This window comes from Catharus ustulatus, chromosome 22 (genome assembly GCF_009819885.2).
Source record: "Catharus ustulatus isolate bCatUst1 chromosome 22, bCatUst1.pri.v2, whole genome shotgun sequence".
Taxonomy (NCBI): Eukaryota; Metazoa; Chordata; class Aves; order Passeriformes; family Turdidae; genus Catharus; species Catharus ustulatus.
This window is the reverse complement of record NC_046242.1, coordinates 157,158-175,915: the sequence shown is the minus strand read 5'-3', so window position 1 is coordinate 175,915 and position 18,758 is coordinate 157,158. Positions and strand designations below refer to the sequence as shown.

General features: G+C 41.8%; 3 protein-coding genes across 5 annotated transcripts; 2 read left to right on the top strand and 1 right to left on the bottom strand.

Moving 5' to 3' along the window:
* Positions 1-383: 383 nt before the first annotated feature.
* Positions 384-2,710, top strand: MED31 (mediator complex subunit 31). Its single transcript, XM_033078414.2, has 4 exons — positions 384-493; positions 838-915; positions 1,495-1,591; positions 2,337-2,710. Exons 1-4 carry the CDS (start codon positions 484-486, stop codon positions 2,527-2,529), a joined length of 378 nt encoding a protein of 125 aa, XP_032934305.1. The 5' UTR covers positions 384-483; the 3' UTR covers positions 2,530-2,710.
* A 998-nt stretch (positions 2,711-3,708) lies between these two features.
* On the bottom strand, positions 3,709-5,883 carry TXNDC17 (thioredoxin domain containing 17). Its single transcript, XM_033078415.2, has 4 exons — positions 5,707-5,883; positions 4,928-5,009; positions 4,584-4,659; positions 3,709-3,984 (listed from the first exon to the last, which is right to left on the bottom strand). The coding sequence occupies exons 1-4, from the start codon at positions 5,846-5,848 to the stop codon at positions 3,916-3,918; spliced, it is 369 nt and encodes a 122-aa protein (XP_032934306.1). The 5' UTR covers positions 5,849-5,883; the 3' UTR covers positions 3,709-3,915.
* A 29-nt stretch (positions 5,884-5,912) lies between these two features.
* On the top strand, positions 5,913-18,515 carry KIAA0753 (KIAA0753 ortholog). Of its 3 annotated transcripts, XM_033078268.1 has the most exons (16): positions 5,913-5,958; positions 6,233-6,373; positions 7,149-7,752; positions 8,242-8,345; positions 8,643-8,705; positions 9,547-9,762; positions 10,852-11,062; positions 12,102-12,298; positions 13,420-13,589; positions 14,348-14,437; positions 14,599-14,686; positions 14,859-15,032; positions 16,090-16,171; positions 16,813-16,933; positions 17,061-17,285; positions 17,387-18,515. In XM_033078268.1, the coding sequence occupies exons 2-16, from the start codon at positions 6,284-6,286 to the stop codon at positions 17,502-17,504; spliced, it is 2,553 nt and encodes an 850-aa protein (XP_032934159.1). In that variant the 5' UTR covers positions 5,913-5,958; positions 6,233-6,283; the 3' UTR covers positions 17,505-18,515. The 3 variants fall into 3 exon arrangements, with proteins under 3 accessions (XP_032934159.1, XP_032934158.1, XP_032934157.1); XM_033078267.1 differs by lacking the exon at positions 5,913-5,958 and having other exon boundaries at positions 6,281-7,752; positions 12,105-12,298; XM_033078266.1 differs by lacking the exon at positions 5,913-5,958 and having other exon boundaries at positions 6,281-7,752.
* Positions 18,516-18,758: the final 243 nt, after the last annotated feature.

Below are 18,758 nucleotides of genomic sequence, written 5' to 3'. Positions count from 1 at the left end.
GGCTCTGCGGGGACTCGGCGCCGGGAACCCGACCCTGAAAATGACCCGCACGTGCTCAAGGGGCGCCGCGCCAGTGTCGAGGGACGAGTGCGACGGACTGCGCGGCAGCACCCGGCCGGGAGCACCAACGGGATCATGGGGGGAACGGACGGGAACAGACGGCGCCTCCTAGAGCAGCCCCCAGCACTACAACCGCGACCAAGCGACCCCCGCCTCCGCCGCGCCCCGCCTCCGCCGCCACCCGCCTCCGCCGCCACCCGCCTCCGCCGCCACCCGCCTCCGCCGCGACCCGCCTCCGCCGCGACCCGCCTCCGCCGCGACCCCCCTCCGCCGCGACCCGCCTCCGCCGCGACCCGCCTCCGCCGCGACCCGCCTCCGTTGCTCGGCGACGGCCGCTGCGTTCCCGGTGTGCTTTGCGTTGCGCTCCGCCCGACCGCCGGCAGGAGGGGGCGCTCGCCGCCGTGGGGTGTGCGCGCCCCGGACATGGACGCAGGTGCGGGGCCGGTGCGGGGTCGGTACGGGGCCCCCTGCGGAGCCCCCTGCGGCCGCTGTCGGAGCTGCCCAGGCAGGCCCCGGAGCGCCGGGCCTGACGGGACTGCGCAGGCCGGGAGCTCGCGGCCCGGGAGAGGCCGGCGCTCGGCGCTGGGGCCCCTCGGGGCCTTTCCCTCCCTGCCTGCTCCGGCCGGTCCGGCCCCGCGCACGGCGCCGTTCGCTGCCGCCGGCCGTGGCCCTCGCCCGCCCCCAGCCCGCTTTGGTCCCGGGTGACACGTCGACCGCGGTTATTTTCTGTCTCTTGTGTGAGTCCAATTCTTACTGGTTTTTTTTTTCTTGCATCAGATGATACAGGAAATCGACTTCGATTCCAGTTGGAGCTGGAGTTTGTTCAATGTCTGGCAAATCCAAATTACCTCAACTGTGAGTACTTAAAGTAAATACCAGGATACGGAGGAGTTAATGATGTTTATTGTTACTGGTATTGTTAAATAGGGAGAGAGGGCTAAACAAAGGGCTAAACGGTTTTTCACAGCATAAAGGTAGCCTGTAAATAATTTAACAGGTGGTTTTTTTTTAATGCAAAGTCTTTTGTTGGTTGGGATGCAAAAAAAAAAGCATTTATTTGGTGGAGGAAGAAAAGAAAAAGTTCCAGTCTGTTATTAAAAAGTAATGTCAAGTTAACAGCATTCCTTTGTCTGAAAATAGAATTTTTCTAATGTGAATAGTTTCATGTACTATACATAACTCTGTGCTAATTTTGATGCTCCAGTCAAAATTTTCTTGATTCAAAAAGCTGTTCCGTTCAATGAAAGATACAAAGTGTAAGGGAGTTGAGACTAATCTGTTAATCATCTTTTGCCCTGTGTTTTTTTGTTTACCAGACATAAATTATTGAAATCTGATGAGATTATTAAAATTTAGACTCTGAATTTTTTCAAGTGTGCAGATTTTTTTCACCCATCTGTAACTGACAGTTCCTTATTTGTCATTTTATTTCAGTTCTTGCACAAAGAGGTTACTTCAAAGATAATGCTTTTGTAAATTACCTTAAATATTTACTTTATTGGAAAGAACCTGAATATGCAAAATACCTGAAGTAAGTGCTAAATTCTCTTAAGTTTCTGCATTTTAATGGTTTTGCATTGACCTCATTTTAAGCACTGTACAGCAGCATGTCAGGGTTTCGTTTTTGCTTGTAACTTTACTTTTGTCCTCCCAGCAGCATAGGTTATGCAAGATTATGGTTATATACAATGTAGATTTTCCTGTTTCCAGTAGTCCACGTGTAGCAGCAATGGGCTGGGGAATTCTAAAAATTTCATGAGTTTTGCACAGAATCTTCTTTTAAACCCTTAATCTGCACTTTCGATTGGTTTAAAATCAAAGTATTGAACATTAGGGTAAAAAAGCAGTAAGTGGATTTTAAGATGAATTTTGCATTACTGATGCTTATGTGAGACAAAGGGTGATTTTGTGGTTTTGCATGTGTGCAAATTCCTTCGGTTTTTGAAAAAATTGTTTTGGTCATGTCCTTTAATTGGGCTCTGGAGACAGGGATTGTAATTGCTATGGATTTGGTCTACCAAACCAAGCCATTAGGGAAGCTACTCTAAGCAAGTAGGAACGTGCATTTATTAATTTATTAATTAAGGGACTGGATTCCTTGTTTCCTGGCCTGATGCTGCAGTTACCAAGTCACAGTGTGCAGGCCGAAGTGCTTTCACACTTGGTGAAGCACATATGAGTCAAAACTAAAATAAATGACCCAAGAAGTACTGGAGACTCTAGATTTAGTATCCCTTGTAAAAACTTGTGTTAAAGTGTGTTTATTTTTAACCCAGGTATCCTCAATGTTTGCATATGCTAGAGCTGCTCCAGTATGAACATTTCCGCAAAGAACTGGTCAACGCTCAATGTGCCAAATTTATTGATGAGCAACAGATCCTCCACTGGCAGCACTATTCACGGAAAAGGATGCGCCTCCAGCAGGCACTGGCAGAGCAGCAGCAACAAAATAACACCTCTGTAAAATGAAAAGCACCTGGAGTAGTGATGATAAGGTGTACTTTGTGCTAGTGAAGTATTTACAGGAGTGGAGTAAACCCTTGTAAGTTTGACTCTGGATGTATGTCCCTTTTATTTGAATTTTTCAAGTGACTGTGGTTGTTTTTGTTTCATCAACTCTTTTTAAAGACTAATAAACACCTGGAATTTATTTTAGAGCATGGACAATTTTGTGAAAGCTTTACTACAATAGTTGCTGATTCCTCTTGACTTTGAAGACAAAACCTAGATTTGTTACTTACAAAAAAGTGTAGCTGTAAAGGCTGTTCCTAGGAAGCCTTTTCCCTGGAGAATAATGATGTGTCTTAAAGTGTCACTGAGAACTCCCTTCTACTTACAACTTTGGGATAAGGAAAGGTGAAATGATAATAGACAAAGTCAAAATTGTGCAGTTTCTCCTTGAAACCAACCTGAGCTATTACTTGTCACTTCTGTTTCCCTGGCAATCATTGTTGCTGGAAGTTTTGCAGTTTTCCTTACAGCATGTTGTACAGATAGAAGTCAGGAGTGTACAGGGTGAGGTCTGGAGAGTAGAGCAGAGATAGGCGCTGATAAACACTGCAGGATAGAGAAGGAAACAAACTGTAGCTGTCCCTGTTCCATTAAACTTAGCTTCCTTGAATCTTGGCCTCTGCCCATGCAGCAGTGGCTGCTCTGGAGTCTCTTTACACTCCATGTAATGAGAACAGGGTGTAGGGGGAAACCTGCCATTGCTCTGAGCATTGGGGCAGCACTTGCCATTTGTTCCTGTATAGTTTTTTTATTGTAAGAACATAGCTCTTGGCAGCTGCCAGAGTTTTAATTTTCATATTTTTAGAATGTATTTCTGGTGCATTCATGTTGTATTTCCTGCCCTTGTAGGAGCAGGTACTCCCCATTGTTAACCATTAACATGTGCTCAGTGACACTACAGCTGTCAGCCATCACAGTATCACATTTGGATTGAACAGATAAGCCAATAAACATCTTTGTCATTGAAAATTTATCTTAACAGTTTCAGTAATTATGTGGTCAGGCTTAGGAAAGAAGTTTTTCTGTTTCTCCCCTTCCTCCTTACTCACTCTAAGTGTAACTTTGCTGTCAGTTACATTTCAGTAAGTGCAGGCTAATCTCAGTTGCTAACATGAGCTCAGCTCCTTTGAAAAGAGGTTGTTCGCAAACTGAAGTTTATTTGGACATTAAAGGAAAGATACAGTTTTTTGTTTTAAGATTTTAGTGTAAGGCTTGGACCCAGAATTTCATTTATCTTGTCTAGTCCGAAGTAATCATGAAAGTTTTAATAAAGGTCAGTGATTCCTTGAAAGGGCATCACAGTAACTGAGATTAGTCTTCATCAATGATTGACTAGTGAAGGCTTTAGTCTTCAGTAAACAACATACGCACAAGCTCTCCTTTAAAACATTCTTCTTCGACCAGCTTCTGAGGCTGAAAGGAAAAGTTCGCAATAAAAAAACCTGTTTTACTTTTATACATACTAGCATTAGCCACATCCAGCAACTGTTGTCCTGGGGAGTGAGGTAGTAGGGGTGGAACAAGAAAGGTACTAACAACTGAAACATTCCTGAGGGTTTTCCGGCCTTGGAAGAGGCATTGCTAAGAAAGTAACTGCTAATTTAACTAACAAGTTACAACTTGAGCTGCAGTCTTAGTCGAGCGAACTGCTCATAACTACTTTCACTCCCATAGTTCAGCATTTGGATTTTTCAAAAGTTAAGGAGCTGCAAAGCAGGAACATTAACAATATATAGCTAAGAAGTTTCTCAACCCCTCAAGCACTATGAGCCGAGTGCACATATTCTCTTTACTGAATGTTTATTATAGACATTACACAATAAACAGAATGGTCCTCTCTTGAGGAACTGTTAGAGTTCAGAGAGCAGAAGAGCTGTTCACAATGCTCTGGTCTCCTTGAACAAGAGAGGGCTCTGAGAGAATACACGTGACTAATTCATTTACAGCCCTAAATTCCTGCCAGGTCCCCATCTCAATGCCCGTAGATCCAGAACGTACAACAAATCACTTACTGTTCCGTATTTAAGTAGTGTAGGCACTCCTGTTAGCTTCAGATTCTTCCTGAATTCATTGTTGGGATCCTTCCAGCTGTTCGGAAAGAAGGCACTAAGCACAGCTTGTAGAGGGGCATTTTGAAATTAAAATAGCTTCAAAATTATTCAAAGGCCTTTGCCTCACACCTTCCCAACCCTCTTCTCAAAACAAGCATGCAGATAGGTTATGGCAGAGATGGTGAAGACCTCAAAAAATTATTGACTCCTTACAGAAAAGGACAGCTCAGTTTTTTCAACCGGTTAACCACCAGTCCACCACTACAGCAAAGTCACCCCATTTATCAGCATTCAAAGGTACTTACTAGGCTCTATCTCCTACTAGACAGTAGATGAAAACTGACTCATCAGGCAGGTTATGAAGTTCCTTCCTCACAATTGGCTCAGCTAGAAAATAGTTTGTAAAATGTTAGTAGTTAATACTCGTGCTACAGAATCACATAGATTTAACTGGACCAGCAAAACTGCTAATTAATTATTTGTCTGCTTTAGTTAGAGATCTGTATTTCATTTCACCTGGCTATCCACAGGTTTTTCAGAGTTTATTACATGCTCAAACAATGACTGGACTTGTGTTTGAGTAAAGGCCAATTTCTTCTCTAACACGAAGGGAAACACTCGTTCTGTCCCGTCCTGGGTGTGGTAGCCCAGCACAGCACCCTTCTGCAGGGTGACGGTTCCATAAGGCACCTTCATACCTGCTCAGACACGAAAAGCCCAGACAGTTCAGTGCGGTGATTTCTGAGAACCGCCCTCACCTGCTGCCACCGGCGGGGAGGGTACAGGGTACCACTGAGCCCCGACTGAAAGTGACCGCAGGACTCGCGTCTGTCTGTCTGTCTGTCGGGCCCTGCACCAGCCTTCGCGAACAGCCCATGCCGTTCCATGAGGGCAACGAAAAGAGAAGCGCGGCAGTTGCGAGTCCCAGCCCCCTCAGTTCATCAGGGCAAACTGTGTCTGGAGCCTGGCACTGGGGCTGCTGTGCCTGCCCGGTGTTTTCCAGAAAGGCACCCGGGGCCTCTCCGACTTCGCCAGGACGACCCGGCCCATGCCGCAGGCCCGGCGCTCCCCCCACGGGCCTCACCCGTCACGCAGTCGGGACACCAGCTCCTGCCCTCGGCGTCCTTATCGCCGCAGAAGAGCGCGAAGATTGCCCGGCCGTGGTAGCTCTGCGCCGTCCGCACGAACTCGGGGTACCCGCGGACCTGCACCTCCTCCCAGCCCATGGCGGCAGCGGCGGAGGCCCCGCCCGGCCCGGCCCGGCCCGGCCGCCGTAGCTCCGCGCGCTCCCAGCGGCCCCTGCGGCGGCGGCGGGACCGGGTCCGAGCGGCGCCCGGTGGGTCCCGGCGCGGCCCGGGCCGCCCGTCCTCCTCCTCCCTCCCTTCCCGTGCGGCAGCGCCCGGGGCCCGCCGGTGCCGGTGCCGGTGCCGCCCGGGGTGCCGTAAGGGCGCGGGGCGGGACCAGCCGCGGGCCCTGGCCGGTTGCAGAGAGGCCGCCCCAATCTTCTCTCCGCAGCTCCAAAGGGGCTGGTTCTCCCTTTGTTACTCACATCAGATCCGGAGTGGCTTTTGCGAGTCTGAAATAACGGTTTATTGTTCTCGCGTTCACAGCTGTATTCACAAGCATAGGGCAGTAGCGGGGTTTGCTCTCAAGCTGATGAGATGGGACCGAGCAAGACAGCGGTGTCTGAGGATGGGTTTGCATTCACCACCCAGCGATACAGGAATGAAGCTAAAGTTTTACAAACACAGGTACCGTTTGCCGTCTGTAGGGATGCTGAATTGGTTTGCTTTGTGATTGTATCAAAAAGATGATTCTGACCCACTTCATGAGACAGCCCGGCAGAGAGTGTGCTATTTGCTTTCCTTGTGCTGCCACACATTATCTCGACACTGTCCTTTAGTAAGGGTAGAGATCACAAACTCTATGTGTAATTATTTTAATTGTCTGTTGTGGTTTAGTCACAGTAGGCAGTTGAGCATGCAGTCACTTGCTCACTCTCTCCCAGTTGGGATGGGGAAGAGAACTGGAAGGTGAAAAGTGTGGAAAGTTATGGGTTGCAATAAGGGAAGGTTAAATGAGAAAGCAAATGTTTTCCTGTTTGTGCACAAATAAAGCAAAATAAGGAATTCATTCTCTACATCCCATCAGCAGGCAGGAGTTCAGCCATTTTCACCACTTCAGCACATATAACAGTGACTTAGGAAGACAAATGCTGCCACCAGTCTCCCCTTTCTCCTTCTTCCTAGCAGCTTTTACTGCTGAGCATGATGCCACGGGGGGTGTAATATCCCTTTTGTCAGCTGGGATCAGCCATCCAGTTGTTTCCTCTCTAACTTCTTGCCCACCCCCAGGCTTCTCAGTGGTGAGCAGGTGAGGAGCAGAAAAGGCCTTGACCTCTGTGAGCACTGCTTAGCAAGAATGAAAACATTAGCACTATGTTCAGCACAAATCCAGTATGACAGAGTTGCATCACCTGTGTATAGTGTTCTTTATAACACTGGGGTTTTTTTATGCTTTGGACAGCTCCAGTTTAATAGAAATGCTCCTGCAGTTCCAGAGAACTTGGCTCTCAGATTCTCTCACCCCCGTCCAATTATAATAGAAAAACTGAAGGCATCCAGTGATCAGAGAAATCTAGTTGGAAGTGAGGACCCCAGCCTGAGAAGCTCTGGGTTGTTCTCAGTGGTATCTGAAGAGAGACTGAAATTGGCCATTCAGCTGGCAAAAAGGGACATCAAACAAAGACGTCTCAAAGAACAAGTAAAACAGCAGCTATTTGGAGATGTGGTCAGTACACCGTTGCAGACCCAGAAATCACAACAGCAGAAGACTGAAGTATTTGCAAGTCAAGAAAATAAAAGTGCCCTGAAGTCTCAGACTCGCTTGACATGTCAGCAGAGGCTCAACCAAGGGGTGTCTGCCAGCTCTGACACGAATGTTTGTCTCTGTGTAGTTAAGGAAGGAAAGCCAATACCAGCTGTTTTGGACTCTCCACCCACCCATGACACAGCACCAGACCCCAAGCCACATTTAAATAAAAAAGAACATCAAAATATGCAGGAAGTCCAGCGTCTGCAAAAAGAATTGAGGAGTTATGTTCAGAAAATTGAAGAAATTATTAAAAAAGGTGTAAGACTGAACAGTAGTTATCTTATGTAAATATACACAGTTGATTTTTCCCCCCATTTTTTGAGCTGTATTAGAATTTCTATTTATGTCTGGACTTTTGAGGACCCTCTGGTTTTTTGAAAAATAGATAAAAGAATAGCTAGCCAGCTTAAGCAGTTGGTTCTTTTGCAATAACTAGTAGGAGATTTAACCATTCCTCATTTTGAGTGCTTTATCTGCAACTTTGTCATAAAACTGAGGGGTCATATGATTTTTTAACTAACTAATGAGCTATATTGTGTGAGACTGTTTAGTCAAATTCTAAATAGAAACAGGATGTAGAGTTTACAATAACTAACTTGCATTACTGTTAAAGGAACCCCCTCAAATATGTGGTTTGGTTCTGCATGGAAAAGGCTTATTAGTAAATTATGTCTGTTGTCATGACTTTAAATGGGATATTCACAGGTTAAATTAAAATACAAAACTTTATATTTATGCTTTTAAGGGAGAGACAGAGAACTAGATCCTGAAAATGAAGAGCGGCTTTGCACTAGGAGACAGCAACAAGCTGCACGGTCAGCTCGGATGCTGTATGTGCTCCAGCAGCAGGTAGGAACCGTGACTTTTATAGGAGCTTAGTTTGTTTTCATGTTTTTTTCAGAAACTAACTGAAACAAGAGAAAGTCAGTCGGGTTATCTCTGAACTTCCTTGGCATTCTAGTTCAGGTCTGAATGGTGTGACTAATTTCCCTCATGGTGTGACTAATTTCCCTCATGTCTAGACAGAGAGGTGAGCATCACTGTTGGAAAATCTCAGATGCTACAGTGAAGCTCTGTCATTCATTTATAGACATGGAACTAATTCTGACTGACTTGTACCTCTCTGTCTCCTTTCTTGATAAACAGGTAAAAGAAATTCAGGGTGATTTAGAGAAACTGAGTCCTCATACAATCAAACATACTAAAAAGGTAAGATGTAATTATCCTTCAGGCTGTAAGTGACTTATTGAGAGAGTTTTCTGGATAATTGAGTTTGATTGTCTAGAGTGCAGCTGAGCCCTCTGTGGAAAGGAGATTTCCTTTGTATTTTACACATTTCCTCTCACTCTCCAAGAAGTATGGCTCACTTGGCCTGATGCTGCCTTTGCTGCTTCCCTCTTCTCTTCAGCTGTCATCTGCAGTAAATGAGAGGCAGGTGGTTGGTCTTCTGTGTTTATGTGGCTTCTAATTCCTTCTTCTTTCCAGTTCCTTTTTGCAAGGAATTAACAATGTGTTCTACTCTTGACTGCTTTTTTTAAACATCTGGTTGATGTCATTCAGTCTTACCAGCCTTTTTTCTGATTTTCTCCTCTGCCCAGCACCTCTCAGAGGAGTGGCTGAGATCACACCTACAGTCTGGCCAATGTTGCCCTGTTCTCTTGTACTTTTTCAATCACCTGCGTTTTCTTCTGTAACAAAACACAGAGGATTGAGAATATTGTTGTTTGTGCAACTGTTGCACATTAGGCTCCAGCCAACTGTAGATTACCACAGTTCTGTGTTGGCACAGTTAGTAAAAACATCACGACCTATTATACCCAGGTTGTTTTACCTGAAGCCAGCATGGATTGATAGGAGTACTCTTGTAAGAAATCTTGAGTAATTACTTCAATGCCTGTTTTGTTTCGTCTCACAAATGGCTTAATATCAATCAAAATTATTCCAGGCCTGAGTGTTTCTGCGTGAAATTTTGGCAACAATTCTTCCAATAGTATAAGTGTCCGTAGAAACCACGGTTATTAAGGTATTTATTTATTTTTCATTTTTCCAGTCTCGAGCAGTGTCCAGGCTGGCAGCAGCACACAGAGGAGCTGTACGAACCTTGCAGGCATTTGCCAATCAGTTTACAGATCAAAGAGATGAGCAGATTCCTGCCCACTACAAGGAACTGGGCAATCTCATTCGTCAGCTGTCTCTCTGCTCCGCCAAACTAGAAGGGGATTCTTCAATTTCTGAAATTATCATAGATATTTTGCTGCAAGTTGAGGTAGGAAAAAACCATTTGTTCTTGCCAAGGCAGGAAAGATGTAGTGAAATATGGAGATTTTATTCATGAAATGGCAGAATATATTGCTGGTTTTGTTTTCATTTTTAAAGGCCATATTTTCTAACATAAAAATGTACTTGTAATGTTCCTAAGTAATGGTGGTCTAAAAGAGACATGCATCCTAAACACAGAAGCTACCTGCTGGTTTTATTGATGCTGTTCCTACCTTTCTTGCCTGTCCTGGTAGAATGAGGACTGGTAGTCATAATGGTAGCAAAGCATCAGTTTCTAATTCGTTAGTCATTTTTAGGACCAAGAGAATTAATTTTATACCTAGATGTGCATTAAGTGCTCATTACTCTGGGTGCATGCTTTAGTCATCAGCATCGGTGATAGGCACCTGAGTGTCTATATGGTAGGTGCAGAATTGTCCAGGAAGAAGATCAAGTTGTGGGTATGAGAGTTGCTTGGCTCTGTGCCCTTCAAATATCTCTTTTAGTGATATCTAATAATGTATACGTGTCATTGGTATAATAGAAAAATTCTGATTCATGTTGCCTGCTGCATAAATTTAAAAAAGCACTACCAGAGCACTTACCAGAGTAAGATACTTTCCTTAAATTACTATTAAAACTGTAAGAGCTATGTTTTTAATTTTAGTGTTATGACGTGCTTATGGGAACAGTAAGAGCGCTAACTGCCTGGGAACAGGAAAGGAGGTAGTTGTCTAAGTTTGGACATAGCATTGGAAGAAGTGGCTGTGTTACCACAGTCATTTGACCATGAGGTTTTTATTGGTCTGTAGCCCTTGTGTTCAATTCTTTTTGAACATCTGTAAGCAAATGATTTCCTGGAGTCAGTTGTAAATATAAAAATGTAAGCCTTTTCAGTAAGATTTAAGTTAATAATATGAACAAGCTTCTACATGAACAAGCTATCAGTCTGAAAAAACCTGAAAGTTATCATCTGAAAAAAAACCAAAATGAAACCACACCAAAAAAGCTCCAACTGCTTAGAATGCCTTGACTTTGCTTTTCATTACATCAGATTTACTGAGAGAGTAATTAAAACTCTAAATATTTGGTGCAGGATCTGAATTCACTGCTGGAAAACAAGCAAACACCAAAAACAGTGAAGAAATGTATTTCAGCTTCTCAGGCCAAATCTCAAAGGAACAGTGAGACATTTCCTGCCAGAAAGCACCTTCTATCTCCAAAAGGAGAAAACAAACCTCTCACCTTAAAGGGACAGCATGGACAAGAGTCTAAAAAACATCCGTGTGTCAGGAGTCTCTTGACTGGTTTGTATTTTGGATCACTAAATATATTTTTATCACTTACTTGACATCTGCAGTTCAATTTTTTAGTGTAGTATTGTTGGTCAGAAGTTGGTTAGATATTAGCAAATCAGTCTAACAAAAAACAGGCTGTGGTTGTTTAACTGTTCATACTGAAAAATTATTCCGTGGCTTTAGCTCAGAATTCCCTTGGTTGGTACAATTTCTCTACTTCTGGGAGCAGTGGCTGTTTTATCCTGGTGAGTTCATTACTGTTACAGCAGTCACACTTTTCTACCTAGAGCCACATTAACTGATGGTTAAGGTGAGGACTTGGGGGTTTTTACCACTATCTTGCAATGCAGCTGTTTGCAATTGGCTTCTGTGTCATTCTTCTGCTTTGGATATGAAAGGGTAGGAGCTCTATTCTTCCTCAAGGTGTTGTGAGATAAATTTACATGAAGTATTTTGACGCTTCATGAATGCCACTGTAAGTTCTTACATTATTTTATTAACTATATGAACTATTTTTCTTCTTTGTTGTGACTTTCTCATACCTCAGGGTGGTTTGTACTTGAATAGTAAGTATTCTCTACTACCCCCAGGTAGCAAGAATTGCATATGCTGAATTCGTCTTTGACAGTCCAGGCAGACAGTATATAAACATCTAAAAGATGCCTAAAAGAGGATGCTTTGTTATCACTACGTAGACCTCCTATAGCAATTGCTCCCAAAAGGCTTTCCCATGACTTGCATATATATCTGTATTTTCAAATATCTCTGTGCATATAAATATGTATATGCACACAAACCCCAAACCTTCCTGTTCATCCAAACAATGTAAGAAAGACAATTTCTTAAACACTTGTTAGGAATTTTTATTTGGTCTTTGATTTTTTAGAAATTATGATGGAGCTTAAAAGTTCATGATTAGGTATACCTAGCATAGAAGAGGTATCACATGCAGAAAAAAAAGACAATTCTTGCCCCTTTCAATTTAGGTTTAACAGTTCATGTGTTATTTTTAGTATAGATAAACACTGACATGTTACAAATATTTCAGCAGTTCAGCAGGCAAACAACTGTGCTCATATATTGGACAATAAATACCAAGAAGAAAGTGGCCCACCTACTTCAGAGAGAAATACCACTTTGCAAGGAAGCACAGATGTACTGGTGAGAGGTAGAGCTGTAAAAGAGTCTGTCCTTGAAAGTGGTGCTTTGAAGAAGAAAGTTATGTTATTGCCTGCAAAACCACAGGTATGGAAGTGATAAATCATTTATGTTGTCTTCTACTTGTGCTCTGGGGTTTATTGTATAACATAAGAGACTGTCGAAGGTTTGCACTTCCTCACAATATTGCTACTCTGAGCTAGGAGACATAGGGGGATAAACTGTGTCATCTGCCTGTTATTTCTAGTGGTTATGACCATTTTAGCAAATGTTTTTCAAAAACAGTGTTTACTGTTCCTGGGAAATACACTCTACAACTAGAAACAACAACAGAATTGGTAAGGAAAATGCTCACTGAAACTAGTTTAATGTTGCAAATTAACGTGTGTTTTTCGATCTGAAATTAAAGCTGGAGTATCTTCCTTCTATGACCATCCTCTGTCACAAAAAATGCACTCAGCAGTAATGTTGTGCTAATGTTAGTGGGAGAATATAAGTTACTTAGGCTTACTTAATTGATAACAGAAATGATAAAACTTTGTTATACAAGTTCTGGTTTCTGCTAAGTCCTTGCAAACAGAAAGGAGCTCCATAGTGCAAACAAAACAATTCTTAAAAGATTAGAGCTATATTTTGCTAATAAGTATAATTTTCTTTTATTCCTTCCTCTGAGTATCGCTTTTAACTAGGAAAATCAAATATGGCCCAGTAACATAAATGTGTGCTTATGTAACTTTTACTGCATCCTATCCCTTTGGATCAGTGAAGATCCTGGGCAGGAAGGTTAAGTATTTCAATAATTCATATAGAGGAGACAAGTCTAAGTTACAAATATATATATATATATATATATATACATGTGGGGATATTACAGTTTTGTGGCTGAACACAATGTTACCTTGGAAACCTATTTGGGTTTATTAATAGTTAACATAGAGTCTCATTCTGAAAAATAGAAAATAAGCTTTTTCCCCATGGAGCAGCAACACTGGAAAAGTTGGAACTGTTTGTAAAAATAATAGTTGCAGGATTAAGCATATGTTCTGTTCAGGCACAGCTATACTTTCCTTTAAAGCACTTGTAAAACCTTCACGTACATCAACCACAGCAAAGCCAGTAGGCATGATTTCAAGACGAAGTCTGAAGCAGAATTCCAAATACTTTAAAAATTCAATATGTATCTTTTATGTGATCATGTTAATTTTAAGAGAATGCTGAAATCTTTGAAGTCCAGACGGGCACACCCTCCAGGAAAGCACGCCCGATTTCAAGAGCCAACTATAGCTTTCCAACTAAAAGAGAACAAACGAGCTATCAAGGAGAGCAAAATGCCTTGTGTGCCTTCAAAGCCTCTACCTGGGTGTGTTTCACCTAAGCGGTAAGTTTGCAGTCCCCTGGCACCCACCTTTGCCCTGCTTCCCAGTGGAAATGCGTCTGGATCTGTGCTAGTCACTAGGATAGAGTTGGCCTGGCTTCAGTCCAGTGCCACAGCATGGCTTGCTGTCACATAGCTGCTCTCCTTTCCCACTTGGCCCAGAGAAGCCCCATTCCCTAAAGCCTGGGAAGAGCCAGGGCTTTAGTCTTTTGCCTGAGTTGCTGCCTGAGAGTCCATGCCAAGCTGTGCAAGGCAGACCAATGACAAAACAGGAGGAGGAGTGGGTAGTCCCAGCATGGCATTAAAAAAATAAGTATTATCTCCCTGTTTCAGAAGGACAAGATACATGTATTTGTCCCAGACAATAATAAAGTGCAGGTTTGTTTACTCTAAATTCTATTCAGCATCCTGTTAGACAGGAATCTCCAAATCTAGGTTGGTTTGGGACTGGTGTTTGTGGCATTTGAATCCAGGTGCTGGATCTGTACTAGGCAGTGTGCATGGTAAGATGAGGAGCTCATTTCTCTGGACAGTATTTGTGGATAAGCATGTAGTTCCTGTTTGCCAACAGCAGAAACATGATTCAAGATCCCTTATTCTCAACAGAATTTTCTGACTTATATGGTCTTAAAGTCTATTAATTTTCTCTCTTAAGTGTCTTGTACCTCTTCCAAACTAATACTGGAAGTCACAGTATTTAATTATTCAGTTGTTAGAGTGTACATTTTGTAACTTTCTATGCTACTGTGCTATTTTTGAAGGCTAGCAAGGCTTGAAGCAAAAAATTCAAGAGGAGTGAAGGTTCTAACTGACCTTTGCAGAGGAGAAATGGAAAAAATACAAAAGTTAAGGTAATGACTTTCTTTGAAAAATCACATAAGAGGTGTCAGATCTCATGCGAGCTTCTCCCCACTCCCGACAGTTCCCCTAAAAATACATTTATGTAGTTTGGTGTTTTAAATTGTTGTCATACCCGGTTTCAGAATGGCATTGTCATTTGTTCTTTGTGCAGGTCACAAACTGTTTCTCCAGTCCAGTGTGTAGACAAAGCTGGGAAGGAGGTACAGAAGTGGTCAGCACCTCTGTTAGACAGGACACAGGTAATACAGGCAAGCTCATGGCCCTGGGAGAATGATGCCTTGAGAGCTGTCAAACAGTTATAAAGGGGCAACAGTTTCTTTTCAACTTAATGCAAATTATTTTTGTTTTAGTTTGGGTTGTTTTTTTTTTTCCTGTGGCATTTATTTTTGGGTTTGTTGTTTTTTTAAGTAGCTGGTTGCAACAAATGCAGATATTCTGAGTGAAAAGCTATTGGATGATCTTTTGGAAGATACTGCTCAGGAACTGTGGAGCATGGATCAACATGAGAGACTCCAGACCGAGGCCCTGCCTGTGGCTGACACTCATAGCCTGGAGTCAATGTTGCAAAGAATGGAAGAAATTGAAGTAAGATTTTCTGTCTTGGATGGTCTTATTAGTGCAAATTTCTTATTTACTGTCAATAAATTGTGATATCTGTAACTATCTGCATTCTTAAATGAAAGCAAGGTCTGACTGGATCAGTATCTGAGATCAGTATCAAAAACCTGGATGGAGTTTGTGCTTCTAGAAAACACAGTGCAAGAATAGAAGCAGAATGTTTGATGAATCTGTTGCTGTAAAGGTGGCAGACCTGAGTTTGCATCCCATCTCAAGACTTTGTGGCTTAAATCATTGTGTGTGAATGGGAGAATCAGTATGGTGACTATGTTGCTTGTCCAGCAGATTGGAAAGTATTTTAATATTAATTTGAATTTTTCCCTTTTGTGTGCTATAGAATTTCAGTAATTTAGTAGCATGACCATCTTGAGAAAATATGCTCTGGCAATCCAGAGTATTTCACAGGGCAACGTGGAGAAGTCAGAAGTCAGACATGGTTATCTGTGCCTTTTATTAATCTTTCTATATAAATATTCATGAAGTTATAATTTACTTGACTGGAGTTTTCTCATATGTTGCTTATTTTAAAAGTTTTATTCAGTATGTTTTGTCGTAATTTCTGGTTTGAGTTCCATTTTGACCTTCTTGTTCTCTGAAATTTATTGCGACTTAATACTACTGGGTTTAGTGCCATTTGCTTCTAGAGATCTGTCCATCAGTTCGAAGTGTGAAGCTGCAGTGTCCTTGTCCATGAGGCACTGCAGCACACATTTCGGTTCACTATTGCTGAGGTGGGAACAGCTTGAGGACCCTTCAGTTATTTGGCTAAGGGCTGTTGGTCTGAAATGGGAGGAGTTCCCCTGGGACTGGCAATTAGTTTTGTATTCAAGTATGGCATTTTGAACAAGATAAATAAATATCTGTGGTTTTAATCCCCCATCCCTTTTCTATGTTGTGTTACCAAGCCAAAATAAGCCTGCTTTGCCCAAGGAGGATCACGACTTGCTTTGCTGCTAGTGATAATCAGCATAGCTGAGCTGCCAGGTAGTTAGTTGTCTGAGGGATGTTGTGTGTTCCACCACAGATGTACCAGGAGGCTGTCCGCAGGAGAGTCACCCAGATTGTCTACAGTGACTCCCAGTTCTGGCCCCAGGAAGACAAAATGGGTAATTGTCTTTTTTAATATGACTTGGTTTCCCTATAATCTGTAGGTTTAAATTCAGATGTTTTGAGATCAAGGTAATTGGATTATGTGTGATCAAATAGCACCATTCAGACACATTTTTTACCATAGGTGCTTCTTTCAGAGGACAGTTTCTAAGATGCAGTTCTAAAATCAATACTTCATCACCATTCCTTTTTTTTAATCCTATGGTTTGATTGAGTAGCACAGTGAAGCTACATTGATTTTCCATTGGATCACATACAACTTTACTGTTGTTTAACACAAGTTGGAAAATCTCACAGTAAGACTGGTGAAGATTTATCCCAAATTTTTATGGATTCTTTTTCCATGTCTTAGATTTACCACTGAGTTTAATAGACTGTGTTATTTTTACAGTGGTATTTTCTGTCTCTCTGCCAGAAGTACCTACTGGCAGCACAAATGATTTATACTAAAGGTAGTGTTTCTAGAATGCTCAGCTTTAATACACTGAGCCGAGTTTATGTTTTTTCTCATTTTTAATACTTTGCTTACCTGAAGGACTTCCCTTTAAAAGAAACAAAAGTCTTTGTGAGGACTTAGCCTGCAGTAGATGTAGTTTTTGTCTTTCAAAAAAACAACTTAATATTTCCTTCCTTCTAGAACTACAAATGGCATCAACAGCTGAAAAACTTACATCTCCTCATCCAGTTCAGATAACCAAATTAATCAGACACACAGAGCTGGAAACAGACATTTTATTTGAAAAACCTTTTGACAGCACGTAAGTGGAATATTTGGCCCTACACTAAACTCTGGTGCATAAGATTCATTATAGTGTTTTCATTACACTGACTCTTAAAGAGACTTAAAAATTTAGTTCTGTCTTGATGATTATTTTGCATTTTCAGTGATATTGATGAAAATAAAGAAGCAGAGGAGAAATTGCAGACTGGAAATGACATTGTGCAGCCCTTGCCTCTGAATTCTCTACAGAAAGTGTATTCTGTGTCACTCTCTGTGCCGAGTGATGTGCTCCAGAGCATCTTGGATTATAACAGCAGATACAAGCATCATTTAAAGCTTATTTCCCATGAGGCGGTGGGCAGTTTTGATCCATGGCAGATTGCTGAGAGGTATATGAACTGTCCTTGTGGTTTGGAAGAGAAAGACTGAAATTTGAAATCTGACTTTCTGAACGTTTTCCTTCTGTTTTTTTGCCCTCCCTTTCCCTTAGTGTTTCAGAGCAACTGACAGAAGAAGCCCTGTGTGACGTGGCAGCAGAGCTGCAGGATGTTTGTGAGGACTACGCAGAAGCTGTATTCACGTCAGAGTTTTTGAAGCCAGTGCAGTGAATTCTTTCCCACCTGCCCTATCAACATCAGCCTCAGCCTGACAATCTGTGAAATTTTCTGCACTGGATCTCCATCAAAGATTCGTCTTAGGTTTTTTATAAAACCATTATAATAATGTTTTCTTTTTCAGAAAGGACTTCCTTTACTTTTCCTTTTATTGTCTAACCACCTTAGCACATGCTGCACTGGGGTGAGTTCTTTTGGAGAAGTGGCAATCCAGTGAAGGATTCTCGTGGCACAGCACAAATAGATGCAAGCCACGGGCTGTAGTTGCAGGCTTGCTTGGGTTCTTGCTATTGGCTTCAGAATGGAGTTCCTGAGTACCTCTAGTACGTAATGCACAGGCAAAACAAGACCTTCAATAGAAGCACATGATAAAGATCATACTTTCTTTTCCTTAAACTACTCTAAAATGTTGCATTTTTATCAGCATTTAATGATTTCAACCCCACATTCCTTTCTCTTAAGAATCCCATTGAAATCAAAGACATCAAAATAAATGAGCAATTGGCATTTCTGCAATATCAACTTATTTCAAGTAATGAAGGTACTAGTTTGGGTTATATCTGGAATCAGAGTAATGAGTAATAATAATTTATGTAGTGTAGTAGGAAAAAAATTCAATCCTTGAGGTAACCCAAAGAACAATGTGACAATCCTTTGTCAATTTTTTTCTTCAATATTGTTCAATCTATAACACATTCATTTTTAGTTTTCTAAGATTATTTTTATTTCCTCTAATTAGAACATATATTTTTTAAATAATTTTGCTTCTATTGAAGCCTGGTTTACTATTTCAGTCATCTTCAAATTTTCATCAAATGTAATGATGTAAATGCTACTGCTGAAATGGGACTTTGCTGATCCGTGATTTCTGTAATTTAAAACAGCTGATTTTTAAAATTATAAGTAAAACATATTAAAGCAGTAGTGTTGCTATGGGTACATATGTGTGTGAAAGTATTGCGAAGATGTTTTATTTTTTAATAAACAATACTTATTATCATTGAACACTGTTTGAATTTAAGATAACTTCCCTCTGAAACTATTTGGAATAGTACAGCATATTCTATGATTCTGTATATCTATGGTCTTTCTCTAGGTGGCTTACTTGGGTGGCTTAGTAGCACTGTAGCACCTTTGGGAAAGCAATACTTCTCAAATTTTTTATACAGGACTTGCGTCCAACAGCAGATGCAATGTGGCTCGAGGGTAAACTGCAGCACATAGTAGCACTGTCACCCACAGCTGGGG